Source organism: Oculina patagonica, chromosome 7 (genome assembly GCF_052425735.1).
Source record: "Oculina patagonica isolate OP01 chromosome 7, crgOcupat, whole genome shotgun sequence".
Classification (NCBI taxonomy): domain Eukaryota; kingdom Metazoa; phylum Cnidaria; class Anthozoa; order Scleractinia; family Oculinidae; genus Oculina; species Oculina patagonica.
In genome coordinates, this window is record NC_135764.1 from 5738654 (window position 1) to 5757151 (window position 18498).

The following is an 18498-nucleotide window of genomic DNA, read 5'->3' on the forward strand; positions in this document are numbered from 1 at the left end:
TTATTTCTGCAGAACACTTTTTTTGCTTAAAAATGGCACCTTATAGCATAACTTTAGATGTCCCATCGATGAAAAATAACTACAGAAAATAATTGTTCCTATCAATATACCTTATTCTTACTAATTTTCGCGATTTTCGCGTTTTCAAAATAATCGCGAAATTAAATACACGCGAATAAAAGGTTGCGCGAAATTTAAACACGCGAAAATTAATACCATATTTTATATCAAAACGATAATTTTAGGAACTGCAACTAACTATCCTTGAAAATATCGTTCCGTCTTGATTTCGACTACCACCCTTCCTCTGATTAGACTGATTACTGTTTTCTTCAGCTTGTAAATCGGCCAAGACCTCTTAAAGAACAGTCACCTAGGTTTCCGTTTGCAAACTCCTTGTAGTAACATTGAGCTAGACCTTTGTGTATATTCAGAAGTTCCTTCGTCTTTGACGACTGATCCAGAAAACAGTAACAAAATCGCGAAATTCAATACACTTTTGCTCTAATTTTGCTTGCAATCGCGAAAATTAATACTCGCGAAATTCAGCTCCCGAATTTTCGCGAAAATTAGTAAGAATAAGGTAATCGTAGATGAAATTAAATCTTGAGGTACCGGTATATACTTCTCTAAGTTGATCACATGCTTAAATGAAATAAATACCATATTCTAGACAAACAAAAACCCTGGTCGACAAGAAAAGAGATAAGCACAAATGCACTGTTTCGAAGCCATTTCTTCCAAATCAATTTTATGCCTGCCGGTGGTCACTTAACTTCGACGCGTAAACTACCAGGGAAAATTAATGTAAAAAGCTACCATACACAGATTTTTAACTGGTATTTCTAATTTTCGCTATTTCCATTTCTGCTAATATCGTCGTTATTACTCGCACAAGTGCTGATACAAACGGTCATATTTTTTGAAATACTGAAAACTTACATGGGATTTTGCATATGTTAGCCGATAAAGGGACTACACTTTTCGGCTGTGTAGAGTGGAGTTATCGGCTAGGTCCCGAAATTGAAATATTCGCTTCAAAATCAAGGTCATTTTTCAACCTTCGTTCGATGCCGATCAGAAATGGTCATTGTATCCTTGATTTCGCATTTCCAGAGAAATTGAAAACTTGCAACTTTCTTAGAAAACTAGAAATGTTTATAAACACGATGCGAACGAAATAGTTGACAGTGGCCCGAAAAAATTCAATTTTTCTAATTTTCCAGATGTTGCGGCGGGCCCGAAGGGGCAAAATATTTATTGGCTCCTAACGTGGCCAGAAAATCATTTTCAATCAAACCAAATCTGTTTTATTTCTAGCCTCGGTAAAGTCTTTCAGTACTAGTTGCCAGAGTTTAAGGTAAAATGTTTTTTTTGACCCGAATTTGAGTGGGTGGTTTTCAGGAAAGACAGCTTCTTAAGAGAGGGTCCATATGAAATCCATGCAATATTAAAATTTGAGTCTACATCGACCCTCTCAGATTTCCTTTATATTTTGCATGGGGCTACATATTGAGATGATAATGCTGTAGGTAGAATATTATCGCAAAATTCTTTAACCTGTGGAAGATATCGTGGTCAACGTGCCCATGGTCGGTTTCGAGCCAAAAAATACCTAAATTTTGACCCATCTTTCGACCAAAATATCTCTGCAAGAATTGAAGCCTTTCATATAAAAATACCACTGTAATTAGTATCACCTAGTACAATTTAAATGATATCATCAAGATTTTTCATCGCTCTCACGTTTAGTAGTAAACCTATTTTAAAAATAAGGTATTTCGGGCAATGCGTGACACTAGAGATTTTAGGGTAAAATTACGTTTGAATATCGCGGATGCGGCGTTATTCTGATGGTTCCATTAGCCATTATTTTGTAAAACATTTACTAAATAATAAATTAAAGTCAAAAAAAGTATGTTAAGTTCAATCGGCACGTATGATTTTAGCGTACAAAAATGTGGTACATGTGAGCAAAACAAAAACAAAGTTCTGAAAGTTTTAGAACGAGTTTCATAACATGATGGGTAGGTCGGCTGAGGACGTGAGAAATACCGCTTACATAAATCCAATAAACCTTTTAGCATCTAAAGTGGTTCGTGATGTTAATTATCCGGCTATTTAGTGCCCATAAATACAGACTTACAGCGTGAGAAAAGGTAAACAAGCCACTTGACATGTTCATCATCGATCGAATTCAAGCGTATCTTCACGTGCAGATTGGAAAGAGAAAACGTCGCTCACTCCTGTCTACCTGGTAGTTATAATGTTCACAAACAATTCTGCAAGGATTTAGTTTCCACTTTTCTCGTAAGCGATGGCCTCAGCACTTCACATTTTCATAAGCCTGGTAAGTTACTTTTCACCCGGGCGCCATGTTGTTTTGGACTAGTACCCAGTCTCTCAAGACTTGCCTCAGTGCTCGATCGAAACGCTGGAATGGACCATTGTTTTACTCGAAGCGTAGTATAGTCAGTACAGACGATTTCTTTCCGTGGCGCTCTCTGTCCAAACAATTTTTCCAGCTGCATCTTTCTGCAGACAATGTTTTTTGATGTCTTCAAACAATTTATGTGGGCATTTTGCTATTGCAAACAATTTTTTTTCAGGATTTTTGATCCCACTTGGCCACTCCTCCAAAAAATAATGTTGCTTCCCTAACTGAATGTTTGATTTATAGTGTGGATGTCAAAACCATTAATGCCAATTGAAAGGTCTTTCAAAGGCCTTGTTAACAAAATCGAACGACCGCGCAGTTCGATTTTGTTAATAACGCGTATAATTACATACCCAATTGGACTTCACTTAATCTTTATACACTGGGGTTATATCCACCATTTCTCTAGCTCCTGTTCGTACCATATTGCAGATCAATGTGATATATGAAAAAGTTAAAGTAGCTTATACACAATATTACTTTCAAATTAATGAAAACACTAATGAAGTACTAATAAACCTTAAGTGAGGTTCTCTGCGACAAATCGCTTCGTGTGTACTACTTCAAAAAGTCCCTGCAACAAGGCGTTTGTTCGGTGCACCTGCAGCGAATTTAGAAGAGGGAGAATGTAAACTAGTTTTTGAATTCAATACATGAAGCTCTCTCATTGGTTAGTTTATATTTTGTCGCAGAAGTGCACACACGCTGCGACAAGGCTGCTTTCACTCATTTTGTCACTGCGATCAGTCGCACGAATTTAAACTGGTTTTAGTTCATGTCTGGTGCAGCCTCGCCCTCGTGGATCATGTCTTTCGTGCGCTGTCGACATGTCGTCATGCTGACGCGTATATTTGCATTCTGCTCGCTTGCTGCAAGTAGTTTCTTTTTCGTTGCTCTAGCCTTCACTATATCCTTTTTTCTTTCATCCGTGCTCTCCACTGGTTTCGGGCAGTGCGACTTAGGGCTTTTCACAAGTTGCTCGAGATTTCCCAAAAAGTTGCCCGTAACATCTCAAAAAGTTGCTCAAAAGTTGCTCCAAAAAATTCAAAACGCTGCTTCTAATCAAGAGAATTTCTCTAAATATATGCAAATTTCCCTTTGATGGTAAGATTTTTAGCAGTTTTATACAATTTTACAGCAAAAGAAGTATCTAAACAACATCTTAAGGGGAAAATTTGTTAAGTAACAAGGATTCCTTTAACTGGGAAAAATCGTGAAGATATTGATGACGTCATGTTTGCTGACGAGTTTTGTAATGTTTTATACAGAATGAGCCGAATGTTGAAACGTCTTCAGATGTCCCTCGAAAATCTTCGGCAAACGTCGTAAGTCTTCGGAAACGTTCGTTTTGCCTTAGAACAGCACTCGAATAATCTTCGGAAATCTTCTGTCTGGAAATTGCTCAAAATGCAACAAGTTGCTCGAGAGGAAAAAAGTTGCTCCAAGGGGGAAAAAGTTGCTCGAAACATGAAAAAATGCCAAAAAGTTGCCGAGCAACTTGTGGAAAGCTCTAGTGTGACTCAAAGGGCTTCGATGTGGAGCCGTTTTCTATAGCAACCGTCCAAGCACTTACCTCTCAGTCGGGTTTCCGCTTTCGCCTCGGGGCCACTCCGCTGGTGCCTCATTCCTTTTCATTCCCAGCCAAACCCCGCCTTCAATTTGTTGCGTAGCTTAACAGACATTAACGGCAGAGGTCTCGATCCCTGGCGCAGAACAGAAGGACCGTAGACTCTGGGAGCGAGAACGGATCATTCCATCTCAAGTCTCCGGTGCATGCGCACAATTAAACCGGAACCATAAATGGCCCAGAGGGCAGAGGACGGCCCAGTTCGGTCAAGGCTGACGGAAAATGCGCAAGTTCTTGGAACGAAATTTAATATCTAAACTCGTTTATCAACCGCTGGTTTAGGGGAACGAAGTCCCTAGGAACAAGGATCCAGAACAATTTCAACAAATTTGGAATCACCTGTATCTCTGATAGTGCTCCTACTGATTTCCTAATTTAAAGCTAGAATGACGGACCGACGTATCGACGGAATTAAATGTTTGTATAAGTGTAGATCAGCGTGCCTTTTTACAACTCATGATTCGTCTTTGCCTTGACCAGGTTGTTGAAAGTTCGTTTTCAATGACACTCATAATCATACTCTTTTGTTCTATTTTATCTTTCCTGTAGGCAATCCTTAGAATAAATGTAAATGAGTGAAATACTGTAAATGATTTAATAAACGCCCCACTCTCAAATAAACGCCTCCCCCTGAGGTGTAAAATTTGTATTGGAGGCCTCTACTAATAAACGTCCCGTGTCTAATAGACACCCCTGTTCCCCCCGTCACCCCTCCCCCCCCCCCCCCGCGTAAACGTTTCATGGAGTAAAAAACACGCAATTTTCTTTAGTTAGTTAATTGATTCACTCGGACATCGAAGGTACCAAAGGAGCTAGCTAGCCAACATGGTTTACCCCGATGCGATGACGATGAAGACATCGATATCGAACAATCTGTGAACGACATCTTTAGGCTTTGCATTAGAAAAGATTAGAGTAGTCTCCTACTCACGAAATCTGTTTCCTATCTTTATCCGGGAGCAAACTACGCGTCATATTTACATACTTGTTTGTCTATTTGTTTCGTTACAGTTAGAGTGAAATCATGGGCTCCTGGTGAAATGAATGCCCCTTTTCTACTAAACGCCTCATATTTATTTAAAACTCCCGCATGTACCCCTTAAATTAAAAAGCCCTGGCGTTTACAGGTTTATAAGATTATTTACGGTAAGTCAGTATTAAAGGCTAATTTTTCGATTTCAGATTTTCAAAATTAAAAAAGGTGGAAAATTAAAGCCATGGCGATTTGTGGCGTATTGGATCGTTTATAGATGACTCAATACATATCCCATGGCCCCTGAATGTCAGGTCCTTCTTGAAAGCACATAAACGAAGCCATGACAATCGCAATATGATCTGAGTCAGAGTGAAATTTGAGACATGAAATTTGAGATAAAATTCACAAGTCGGTCTGTCACGCAATCAACTATTGTCGGTGTTCTTCGAAGAACGACAGCACCAAAAACCACTTGCAATTGTGCCGCAGATTCTTACTGGATGAAAACGATGACTACATAATTTCTTTGCAGTGAAAACATGTTTTTTGTATGTGAACAAAACACGCGACCGAATTCTAAAACAAGTCGGTTTTCATGATCGGTGGATATTATATTTGATGCCTCGCCGCCAACTTGTTTTGATAACATCTGTTCTTAAATTGCTATGGTGCTGGCAAATACGGCAAAACGCAGCTTACACACCAAGAGGGCGATGCCAAAAACCCTTGAAGGAAACGACTTTTATGCAATGATGCTTGCTTGTGGGGATATCTTTCAAATTGGTGCAGTACGACCAGCAGGTCGGTATGACCTTTGTGTTCGTTTGAATTTGTTTAATTTGCTTATTACCAGCCAACGACTTCCAGTAGTTTAAACTACTAACGATTTAAAAGTATTTTTATGCAAAAAGCTTCATAACGATGTCTTACTTCTTATAGCAACATTCTATTAAGTTTATATTTTACAAACTCTAACTTATCACGATTTCCGTGTTGAGCTCATTTGCATATTGTCACGAAGTTAACACCATTTATTAATGCGAACCTGTAATTCCTCTTAAACTTAACAGAGATTTTATTTGATAAATAGAGACACCATTTCCTTGGCAATCTATTGATACTTTCAAATTCGATTGAAGAAACGCCGCATGTCTACAAACAACGACTTTTGAAACCCCACTTTTTTGATACGAATTGAATAAGGAGATTTGGAATGTTGCTTTCAGCCAAACGCAGCAAATGACACAAGTTTACTGGACGTTTTTGTATTGTTCGGGACTTGATTTGTCTTATGTAAAAGTTTCGTATCATTTCTTTTTATATTTAGCATGTAGCAGGGGATCAAACATGGTGAATATTTTTAGGTCAAATTTAAGTACTTTCCACTGTCTGACAGTTTGATTGACATTTCTCCAAAACAATAAACAATTGAACCAAAATATTGCACATGGTTAATGTACTAGTGAAGTTACACAAGTGTGCCAAATTTGAGGGAAATCGGTGAGATGCGCTGTAGACTCGCCTGCATGGTTCTCGTGCGGACTCACTCTTAAATCTTTTTTCAGACCAAAACATACGTAACCCTGAAAGCATACCAGAAATGCCCATTGCTGAAATTGAACAATCAAGCTCAACAAATACTATAGTTGTGTCAAATATGTCAACTCAAAGGGCGCAACAATTCCACCATAAACTCTGCAACTCTGGAAGAATTCTGGACATAGTAACCTCAGATCTAAAATTGATCAACTCATCATACTGTCAGGAGGAATTAATCAATGTTTAGGGAAATTATCATAAAATAGGACCTTTGCACTTTTAGAGTTACATTAATCGGGAAACTGTGCAAATATGAGTTTTACAGGCAAACAGCGATTTATATGCTTATTATATAAGTAAACTACTTTTGTACTTTAAGTAAATAACCGCGCGTGTGGGTTGTCGCTGTTTAAACTCGAGTCTTATTCACGAGAAAAATATAAAGAGAAGTTAATTTCAATTTTCGTTTTGTCAATTACCGAAAACAATTCGAATTTAGACAGCTTTCTTGGTTGAATATACATTCGACAGACGTATCTTTTTGTTTTAGCTTTTGTTCATAATTGAGTTTGGTTAGTTTACGATTTCAAATAAGCCGACTCTATTCAATCTTGTTTTTAGTTTAAAATGCTTCTAATTAAATTTTATTTAGCTGTACTTTAGTCTACAAACTCGCCAGCTGAACTTATTCACTTTGCCTTTGTGTTGTAAGCTGTCTTTATTCAGCCTTCTTTCAATTGTACTTTGTATGATGCAATAAGGTTTAGCATTAGCATATATAGAACGCTGTTATCATTGTAAAGTCGATTTACATCTCGTGGAGTTTCAAAGAAGACAGATTTACGCCGAGACGAAGAATAAACCTGTGAAGTCCAAGTTCTTGTGTCCTGATTCCAGTGTAGCAGATCCCTCGGTACTTTGGAACCCGTGACAGGTTCCTCTCTCGCAGCAAGCGTGAGCTATCCCCAGTTCAGTCCGTTCAGTCCAATTAGCCGACAGTTTCAGCCGAAGAAAGGCCTCTCATCGCCCGTTCCCCGTTAAAGAGTTTTGAGCAACAAATCCCGTGTCACAGACGCAAAACCCGTTGTCACAATACACTATAATAGTGTCATTTTTTTTAACCAAAAGGGTTCAGTAATTCATCCATATACAAATGCTACCAACTACCTCTCCCTGGGTCAAAAAGTGTCTCCCTCTAGAAAAATGTCGAATGAGCCCTCAGCTGAAATCGATCAGCTTATCGAGTGCTATCACTGTGCGAAATCTGGTACTTCATACTAAAAGGATGCAGTAAATTTTGCCATAAAGCTCCAATGCTACCCCCACCCCCTGGGTCCAAAAGGTGCCCCCTCTCAGAATTCTGGATGGAACTATATCTGAAATAGATCAGCCTATCAAATTCTATCACTGTGCCAAATTTGGTGCTTTTTACTCAAAGGATGCAGTAAATTTGCCATAAAGCCCAAATGCTACCCCCCCCCACCCCCCTGGGTCCAAAAGGTACCCCCATGTCAGAATTCTGGATGGAACTATATCTGAAATAGATCGGCTTATCAAATTCTATCACTGTGCCAAATTTGGTGCTTCTTACTCAAAGGATGTAGTAAATTTGCCATAAAGCCCAAATGTTGCCCACCCCACCCCTGGGTCCAAAAGATGTCCCCCCTGACAGAATTGTGGATGGACTATATCTGAAATCGATCAGCTTATCAAATTCTATCACTGTGCCAAATTTGGTGCTTCTTACTCAAAGGATGCAGTAAATTTGCCATAAAGCCCAAATGCTACCCCCCACCCCCTGGGTCCAAAAGGTACCCCCTTGTCAGAATTCTGGATGGAACTATATCTGAAATAGATCAGCCTATCAAATTCTATCACTGTGCCAAATTTGGTGCTTTTTACTCAAAGGATGCAGTAAATTTGCCATAAAGCCCAAATGCTACCCCCCCACCCCCCTGGGTCCAAAAGGTACCCCCATGTCAGAATTCTGGATGGAACTATATCTGAAATAGATCAGCTTATCAAATTCTATCACTGTGCCAAATTTGGTGCTTCTTACTCAAAGGATGTAGTAAATTTGCCATAAAGCCCAAATGTTGCCCACCCCACCCCTGGGTCCAAAAGATGTCCCCCCTGACAGAATTGTGGATGGGCCTTTATCTGAAATTGATCAGCTCCTCAAATACTATCACTGTGCCAAATTTGGTGCTTCTTACCCAAAGGATACAGTACATTTTGCCATAAAGCTCAAATGCCACCCACCCCCCACCCCCTGGGCCCAAAAGATTTTCCCCCTGACAGAATTGCGGATGGGCCTATATCTGAAATTGATCAGCTCGTCGAATACTATCACTGTGCCAAATTTGGTGCTTTTTAAAACAAAAATCGCACAATCATTTCACCATATTGCCGGCTATTAGCCTGTGTTGCAGACGAACAAAACCACGGGGTTTTGTTCGTCTGCAACACAGGCTAATTTAAAGTGAGATTGTGGAACATCATTAACGCTTATTTGGAAAAAAATATATCAATGACCCATTCACGCAAGAAAACATTCAAAGACAAATTAAGTGAGATTGTCACATTACTGATAGCAGCTATGAACTAAATGTAGTTACGCTTAAATCATTATAAAAATTATTAAGTTCGCCATGTGTTGTGTTTTAGTTTTAAACACCACATCCACAGCACGTTTTTGTTTAATTTCGCGTCACGTCACCTCGTGACACGTCATCCGTTTTTCTTCTTTTTGATTCGAGGAGAAACACGAAGTGCTCGGGCGTATTTTTCTGTCAAAGTTTATCCGCTTCTCAAAAATAACGCTATCCGTGCTGAAAAGAAAAGAAAAGGAAACATTTTCACAAAACAACTTCACCAATTGTTTAAAAGTATCAAACGTAAATATTTTGGTAGTGAAAACTGAATAGCGCTAGGACGCCTGAGAGCACGAGCCAAAAATGCGAAGGTCGACACTTCATTCATCGAATTACCATGAAGTTACTCGAAGAACAATCGGAGAATCTTCGGAAATCTCCGTTCGAGAATTAAACTGCTCAGAAAACAAAAAGTTGCTGGAATGAAAAAAAAAAATGCTATGAAAACCTGCTGAGTGTTTCTGGGACAGTCTTAGTCCCGTTACGTTCCAAAACGCTCCGCCGCCTCTTCTCTTAACGGACACCTCTATACTGTCTATAAGACGGACACCTCCATAAGTTGGACACCTGGTAATGGTGCCTGCCGTTTTTCAGTCATTTTACTGTAACCAAACTCCCTATAAGACGGACACCTCTCTAAGACGGACAACGGACACTTTGAAATCATTATCGGACACTTGAGAAGTGCTTTTTATCATGTTTTAAAATATAAGTGAAAATACTTCCAAACTTCGTATTGACCTAAAGCAAAGTTAGTCAACGACCTAAGGATACATGTATACCAAGCTTACTAACCGAAAACATTACTTTTCTGCTTACGTGTATGGGCACTAAAGAGGTCGTTTTCTTTTCTACTTACAGTTTTACAGTTTGCGTAGAAGTTCTCAATTTTTGCTTTAACAAGCAAATACGGTCCTTATATTATTTTAGTCTTGTTGCAGTTAGCAAAGGTTTGTTGCATTGTGCAAAGGTTTAGCTTTATTATCTCAGAATTACCGGTATCGTGTTACTTCGACTCCCCGGGCTTCGACTCTCTACAGAGCGGACACCTCTCTAAGACGGACAGTTGCGACCGGTCCCGAAGGTGTCTGTCTTAGAGAGAGTTGACTGTATACTTATAGTCTTTTCGAAGAGATTGTTGTACACTTAAGAAGTTACTGAAGGGCCTTAGCTTTCGGGGAATAGAAGGCCCACAGGGAGCGATGGGAATGGGTAGAGGAAAGGCAGGAAAGATAAAGGGCCCTTTCCCAATGACCCCAATCTCCCCACGCATTATTAAAAGCGCGTAGAAGCCTATGCGAAGGCGAGAGCAGTTGTACTAGATGAGATATTTTCCTACCCTACCCATACCACATTTCAAACTTGACCCAATAACCTGACCCTACACAGGAACTGCTTGGGTTACAACTCTGGAAAAAAGGCTTTATTAAAGTTACCAATATAAAAAACCTTTTTGTTATATATGGACAGATGAATGATAACGATTAATAATTATTTTATTTATTTATTTATTTATTTGTTCATTCATTCATTCCTCCATTCATTTCATTCAGACCAAAATGGCTCAAACCCTATACCGCTTTGGCACCTATTCTTCATGTACTACTTAGTCATAAACAGACCCCAGAGGTGGGGGGTGTTCAAAAAACGTTTTGAGCAAAAAGGCCCCACCCGAGGTCTTACTCCTTACCCTTTGCCCCATTTTCACAGAAAAGGTACCCCCTTTCATTTTTATGTTACCGCAAGGTGCATTTCAAAATATTTTTAATAAAGGCACTTTAAATGACAGATTTCCCACCCTTCCATATACCTAAACTTGTCAAATCCCTGTCCTTTTATATACCATAAGCCTGAAAAACCCAACCCCTCTCCGGCAGAGCCTCCCTGTAGAACAACCTATTATAGGGAGTTCCCCCAGGTAACAAACAGCCACCATAAAATTAGAAATGCAAAGCCTCGAATGGAAAATGTCCAAATCTCCCAGGAATTCTAACCCACAGGCACTCACAGGGAACACACAGCCTCCGTTCAGAAATTGTGGACTATGATTTGAGATAGTCGTTTTGGTACAAAACTTTGGAAAAATACTAAAAATACAATTCAGACAGTTTTAGGTACAACTTGAACTTTATTTCCATTGGAATCAACAACAACACCAAAAAATAATTAACTTTATTTAAATCAATAATTTTTACAATGTTGTCCATCTTCTGCAAGTAGCGTAGCTATTCGAGGCGAGAGGTGAAATAGAGAATAAAAAAGTTTTACATAAATATAACATTAAATAAAGAAACGAAAAAATGACCTCTCCATGGAGGGTAGCAAAGGGTTTATGTGTGACAAATGAAAAGCGCAAAAACTAGACTGAGACACGTGAAAATAGGGCACAAATTTTACTCGGAGGTGAAAATAGTTAGAAAAGAAGACTGGTGACATGAGAATTTGGTTAACATTTGTGCGTAAAACAGGATAACAATGCCCCTTTGCTACCCTCTCCATGATATTTCATGTTATAATTTCTAAGTTTCCTGAATAAAGGATCCTATAATTTATTGGCTACGGAAATATCCCAGTAAAAATTTGATTTGTAAGTACCTCAATCAGGAATGACCATACTTACATTTAATTTCAACACACATTAACAAGAAATATGCAACTACAAAGCTAGTTTTGCCTGTGACCTCTTCAGTTGGTTGCCATGTAAGAGTTGAATCTGGGACGACTTCACGTAACCACATATGAAAAATGTACCTAGATATCAAGTTCCAAACTGTTTTATTTATTTTTTATTCTAATTTTATTTTGAAATTATTTTATAGTTAATTAAGTTATTATTTCTAACAACTAAAAGATTTTTAATAAATACAGTAAGAATAAGACGAGCAATTGTACTACATAAGGTTTTGATGAACAGTTAACCCTGTACATTTAAATTTGTAACATTTTCAAATGTAAATGTGCATGTATGGCTTGCTGTCATCGAAACGTTATGTAATTTTCTTGCTCGTCTTTCTCTTAAAGTATTTAGTTATCAATGTTTCTATTGGTTATTTTTTAACATAGTTGTGGTTGTTTGGAAGCTGGTAACAAGGCTTAGTTTTCATGCATGGTAATGTGAAGTCATCCCAGATTCAAATCTATTATGGCAACCAACTGAAGAGGTCATAGGCAAAACTGGTTTCATAGTCACACATATTATGTAAATGTGTATTGAAAGTAAATGCAATTTAGATCTTTCCAAATTGAGATGCTGCTTACTTTCTTTTTACATCAATTCTCCTTACTAATTCCTATATACTTCTATTAATGTTCGTTCTGAGAATTTGGTTGTTTATCAAGACAGTGTCCCCTAGCTGATGATTGTCTTTGTTCCCACCACTTGACTGATGGACAATGGATTAACAATGTGAGGAGAAACCAGTTGTTGGTCACTTGATCTTCTCAGTAGAAACAGGAATCTTGGCTGAACTGCAGACATAGCACATTCAACTGACTACATGCATGTTCTTTCAGTCATTTATCTTTACTGCTTTGTCTTCAATGTTTAACAGTTGGGTTGCTTAGACTGGGATTCTGTGAAATAGATCTTAAAGAGCCTGCAAAGGAAGATGCAAAGAATAACTAAGATTTGCAAGCAATTCAGATATTTGCTAGATGAACCTTCATTGTGTAAATGAACTGACTTACAGAGGAGTGCAACTTTTTGATAACTATTAACTCTGTCTTTGATTAAGTCTTGTCATTATTTACCTGAATCAGTCATCTGGTTTTTCTTGTGAGGAAACCTAAGTTTACAAGCCCGTGGTTTTTTATTAGGTTCCCTTGCCATTTTGTTTTCTATCTTTAATAATCTTATATTATATTGTAGTTTTGCATATTCATTATTATCTTGTGTATATTGATTTGTATTATATATTTTTTTCATAATTCTATTTTTTGTTTGTGTGGCAAAAATAAAAACAAATAAAAAATAAAAAAAATAAAACTAGGAAAACATTAATTGAGAACAAAAGCTGGCCACCTTTTCTGTTTATGAACCAGTATACAAACAATAGTTCTCCAAAAATTTTGATCCAGGCAAATTCCTTGGAATTTAAGCACGGTTCCCCCATTAGAAATGCTGTCATTTTTCGCTAGACTTATACTTTCAATCCAAACTTTTGGCTTATCAACAGTGTTGGTCTGGCCATCACAATATGAGCTTTCAAGCTGAATTATGATCATTTTCATTTTCTTCCAAGGATGGAAGTTTATATAGAGGACTCAATGGTAATTTAATTAATGCTCTTGCTTGTGTGAAGAAAGGGAGGCGCAGTGGCCTAATGGTTAGCGTGCCAGACTCCGGAGCGAGCATTCCGGGTTCGAGGCCTGGCCCGGGTTACTGTGTTGTGTTCTTGGGCAAGACACTTAACTCTCACAGTGCCTCTCTCCACCCAGGTGTATAAATGGGTACTGGCAAAATAATGCTGGGGGGGGGGGTACCCTGCAATGGACTAGCATCCCATCCAGGGGGGAGTAGAAATACTCCTAGCTGCTTAATGCTAAAGAAATCTGGATAAGCTCCGGCAGTATGCGGCACTTTGGCTCGAAGCTGCCCTTCATTGTGCAAAGAAAGGTTCCTTACTTTAAGTTCTTATCTTCATATTTCACTCAATTTGCTGGCCATTTTATTGTATCTTAAAACTTGGCTAAAATCTGTGACCCATGCATTTCCTTTAACGAAATCATACAGATTGTAATACATACCATGTTTCTTAGGTCCTTCATCTTCACACCACAGAATCAACTCTGCTATTTAGCAAGAAACCCATTGACACAACAGCAAGTCATTTGATCCTTGTCTGTGTATACTGGAACCCAACTAAAAAAAAGGTTTTTTTAAATTAATAACCAGCAAAAATAAGGCATTAGTAAAAAAAAATGAAAACCCTGCCAATATAGCAAGCTCCGCTAAATTATCTCAACATATTCATACCACTTGTAATAAATTGCAAAGTCAAAAACATCCAAAGGTAATTACCAGTACTAACTTTACTATAATTTTATTTTCTTGACTCACCCAGAAGAACACTGCTGTTTCATTCCACAGCCATCTTTCATGGAATACTTCAGACCCATGTACGTCAACGTCCAGTATTCCAACCTGGAAGATCAAAGAAAACACAATGAAGACTGACTATTTAATATTAAATGGCTCCAGGGTTGTCAAAATGATTTGAAGTAGCAGGAGATATTTTGATAGTAGTCGACACCGGGGGAGGCCCCCCTTCATGCGGGAGGTCTGGGACCAGACAGGCCCCCAGCAAGGTGCAGGGACAGCGCCCCTGTTGGGGGTCCAGGATACAAAGCCCTCAGGAGCAAAATGAATTTGAGGTTTTTACACTAGTTACATGTAGGTGAAATTGCCTCTCCTCAAAGCAATTCTATTAATTTTAAGTCCCACTTTCTCCAATATCATACTCAGAACTGACCTACTAGCATTCGGAGTAGCCGGCGCGGTATTCAGAATAGCCGGTGAAATGCGCCGGTTGCCGGTTTATTTTGACAACCCTGTGGATCCACATTGTTTTGCTGTAACATTGGGTAGATTAACCATTTATGGATGCTCCACTGTGTTGTTTTACTGTAATGCTCAGCGCATTCTTGAAGATACAATTTTGTGCAGGGTATATGTGCAGAAAAATGTTCTTTGGGTAGATTAACCATTTATGGATGCTCCACTGTGTTGTTTTACTGTAATGCTCAGCGCATTCTTGAACATACAATTTTGTGCAGGGTATATGTGCAGAAAAATGTTCTTTGGCTTTTTAACATAATACAGTCATGTACTTTATAACAAGCACTTAGGAGGGGCAGGTAGCAGGCGATAGACTCCCTAGATCATCACAGGACCAGATCTTCAGAAAGGAAACAGGCCCGTAGGGTTGGGGGGGGGGGGGGGTTCGAACAAGCCCACTAAAATTTTTGAAGTCGGCATTTTTGGGGGTTAAAAAGATAAAAAAATTTACACAAAACAATCAAAAGACTGTGACCGGTCGATTACACGGACGACTACCTTCCTTGCCAGGATTAACAGAGGAAGCCACAACATTTACATTTTGGCACTATAATGAGAAGTTCTAATCTTTTGGATTGTTTAATTGATGTTCGTCTAGCTTTTCATCCTTGTAGTGGTGCCCACGGCAATCAGAACTAGCGTTAGTTGGCTGGGTAAGCAAGCATGCGCATTTGTTGTTTTGTGGATTTCTGGACAAAGTTCTTAGTCTAAGACAATGTGTAAGCATTGCAAAGTAATTCTAACCAAAATTTCTGAAAGTTATAGAATCACCCCCAGGAACAAACAGATATTCTGTACTTGCTAAGACATAGAACATGTCCAGTAGTTGTTTCTTAAATACATAATTGTATAACATGTCAGATAATTCATCATTCTTTAAATTTCTTGTCCACTCATCCACCCTGCATGTAATTTTAATATTTGATTTGAAAGCTGTCAAAATGTACACACTCATATTTTCTAAACATTTCGAAATTTTTTAGAATGAAAATTACTTTCTGAAGAGCTAATATTGAAGGAAAATACATGCCACCTCAGAATTGATGTCAAAATGCAGGAAATGGCAGCTTGAGAGAACCTAAATTTGGAAATTTCCTTTTTTGGGCACGCCCCCAGGCCCCCCTAGAGGCTTGCGCCTTCGCCACTCGTCTTAGCGCCTCCGGCACTAAAAAAATATCTCCCAAAAAATAAAAGAACCCCCCCTCAACAGAATCCACCCTGTGGGCCTGGGAAACCCTCGGATGTGACCAGCTACTCCAATGCTGTAAAAAAATTCTGCTAACAAGCTCCCAGGTTCTTCTCCTTGAAAACAAGTCCCATGGATTTAAAAAAGTAACACAGATGTGAATTAATACCATTTTTCTTAGGTCATCTATCTTCACACCACAGCATCATCTCAGCTATTTAGCAAGGAAGCATTGACACGACAGCAAGTCATTTGATGCTTGTATGTGCAGACTGGAACCCAACTGAGGAAAAAAAAGTAAAATGATTCTAATTGACTTTCTTGACTATCGTGGATATCGGATCAAACATACTAAAATTCTCAAATGCCAACAAGAATGTTTCCTGCCTATATTGTTGCTCTGGCAGCAACTATAATTTTATTTTGTTATGACTCACCCAGAAAAGTACTGCTGTAATACGTCTTTTCCCTCCACATTCATCATTCTTGAAATACTTGGCCCACCTAAGTCAACATCTAGTATCCCAACCTGGAATATCACAGAAAACATAAAGCATATCCAAGTTGTTTTGCTGCTGACATGTTCTTGAAGACACTGCCTCAATTTTACAACTTTTACTTAAAGCAAGTAGCCCTATTTTCACGTTGCTTTAAAGACAAAAAAAGAAGTTGGGGAAGAGCAGACACAATGCAAGACTTCCCTTGATCCCTTGATCCAACATGAGTCCAAAGACTATGTCATGCAACTTCGTACAAAATAACACAGGCCTTTAGCCTTCAGGCAAAGAGCCAGAACACAAGTACTGCATGCCTTCAAAGCCCAAATTGCTGGGTACGTTTTACCAACCGGATTTGAGATTTTCCCGAAGAGAAAACTTAGATTGTGTTAAAAAAAATCACACGAAAGGATGACTAATTTAACATGGGGTAATTTTCAAGTAAAGCGGGCTCAAAGGTTAACAAACTGTTCAAGTAAATGTTCAAAAAGCATGAACACACCATCCGCCGATCCGCCATCTTGAATATGGAAGTAAAACTGCTGGTCATCTACCATTTGTACTGTCGTCTCAAGAGACTACTCCGGCCCCAGGCCTTTCTCTTCTTTTGAGGTTGCAAACTGTGAACGCAGACAAAATCACACATTTACTGACTTTACTTGGCATTCATTATCCACCGAAGCCCTTTGTAGCCATATAATAATAATAACAATGATCTTTCAACAGGAGGCTCCACTCACTAGTGTGGTTTTCGGGGAGGTCCTGGGATAAAAAATAATGGCATAAAAAAATGAATTAAAAATCGAAATTATTACAAAGTTAATAATAAAGCATACCTTGCACAAATATATCCAGAAATAGCGCTACAGCTGGATATTGAAAGTCATCCAAGTGATCCATTCAAAAACCTGAAAAAAATAAAAAGAACAAAAATGCAAACTGATCCGCACAGCAAGGAGAAGAGATCGATCAGGACAGATTTTTAAGATCATTTTGTCTTAATCTCTTCACCTTATACTGTGCAGTGATCAACAGCTTTCAACAACAAAGTAAGGATAAGGTTGGGATGATAAATTGTAATTTTCAATATTTTCAGGCTAGGCCTGACTTCTTCAGGGATGAACTGTTCTTCTTCAGGGATGAACTGTTTAGTTCATTCCCTGAAGAAGTCACAGCACAGCCTGAAAATAGCTGTGCACAGCCGCCCCTTTCTCTTAAAAAAAAAAAATCCGCCATTTTTTGCTAAATAATTCTTTCTTATCGGAGGGGCGAATAGATTCGCGGTTCGACAGATTGCAAATTTTTTTGCGATACATTGAGCGGATTCGTAGTCTCCTTTGCATCGGTTATTTGCGATGTCAACCCAAATAACGAAGGAAGCTAGCGGATTCGCGGATAGCTGAGAATTTTGGACTGGATTCCGGACTCTCTATGCCAAGCTCTATGGAAGCTCTGATTTAAATAGTAAACAAAGTTCGGATCACCTTGGTCGGTCTTCGCCGGTATCCCGCGTCGGTATGTTGGCGAAATAGTCGCAAAAAATAACATAAACTATACCACACAAAGTTTTCAAGTAATGCGAATTTGAATTTGAACGAAAATAGTGGCGGATTTACGGATTTGGCTAAAAATAGCACGGATCAGCGAGTTTGTGTACGCCTCAGCGAGTTTGTGTTCGCCTGCCTTGGAGGCAGCGTGGCCGAGTGGTTGGAGCGCCGGACTTGAAATCTGGAGGTCCCGGGTTCAAGTCCCGTTCTGACCACTATCTGGATTTGTTCTCGGTCGTCCCGAGTTCAAATCCTCGGTCATGCTTGTTAATAGCCAACTGGTCTGCCTCCTGCCAGTTGGGATTTTTAACCATGTTATGTTTATTTAATATATTATATTTGTTCAGTATTTGTTTCATATACACGTCCCCACAAGCTTCTAGCTTTAAACACAAACCGTGTATAAATAAAGTTGTTTTACCTTTACCTTTTACCTTTACACCCACCTCCTGAACTGATACAGGACTGCAAAAAATTC

General features: G+C 38.8%; 1 protein-coding gene across 3 annotated transcripts; it reads right to left on the reverse strand.

The window, feature by feature from the left end:
- Positions 1 to 11664: 11664 nt before the first annotated feature.
- Positions 11665 to 17528, reverse strand: LOC144659462 (cytosolic Fe-S cluster assembly factor NUBP2 homolog). 3 transcript variants are annotated; one of them, XR_013571903.1, is made up of 7 exons: positions 17310 to 17522; positions 16976 to 17093; positions 16414 to 16505; positions 16146 to 16259; positions 14293 to 14376; positions 13980 to 14094; positions 11665 to 12829 (listed from the first exon to the last, which is right to left on the reverse strand). XR_013571903.1 is itself a non-coding variant. In XM_078519907.1 (5 exons), exons 2-4 carry the CDS (start codon positions 17021 to 17023, stop codon positions 16187 to 16189), a joined length of 213 nt encoding a protein of 70 aa, XP_078376033.1. In that variant the 5' UTR covers positions 17024 to 17093; positions 17310 to 17528; the 3' UTR covers positions 11665 to 12829; positions 16146 to 16186. The 3 variants fall into 3 exon arrangements, 1 of the variants encoding a protein (XP_078376033.1); XR_013571905.1 differs by lacking the exons at positions 16976 to 17093; positions 17310 to 17522 and adding an exon at positions 16824 to 16937; XM_078519907.1 differs by lacking the exons at positions 13980 to 14094; positions 14293 to 14376 and having other exon boundaries at positions 17310 to 17528.
- Between the last annotated feature and the right edge of the window lie 970 nt (positions 17529 to 18498).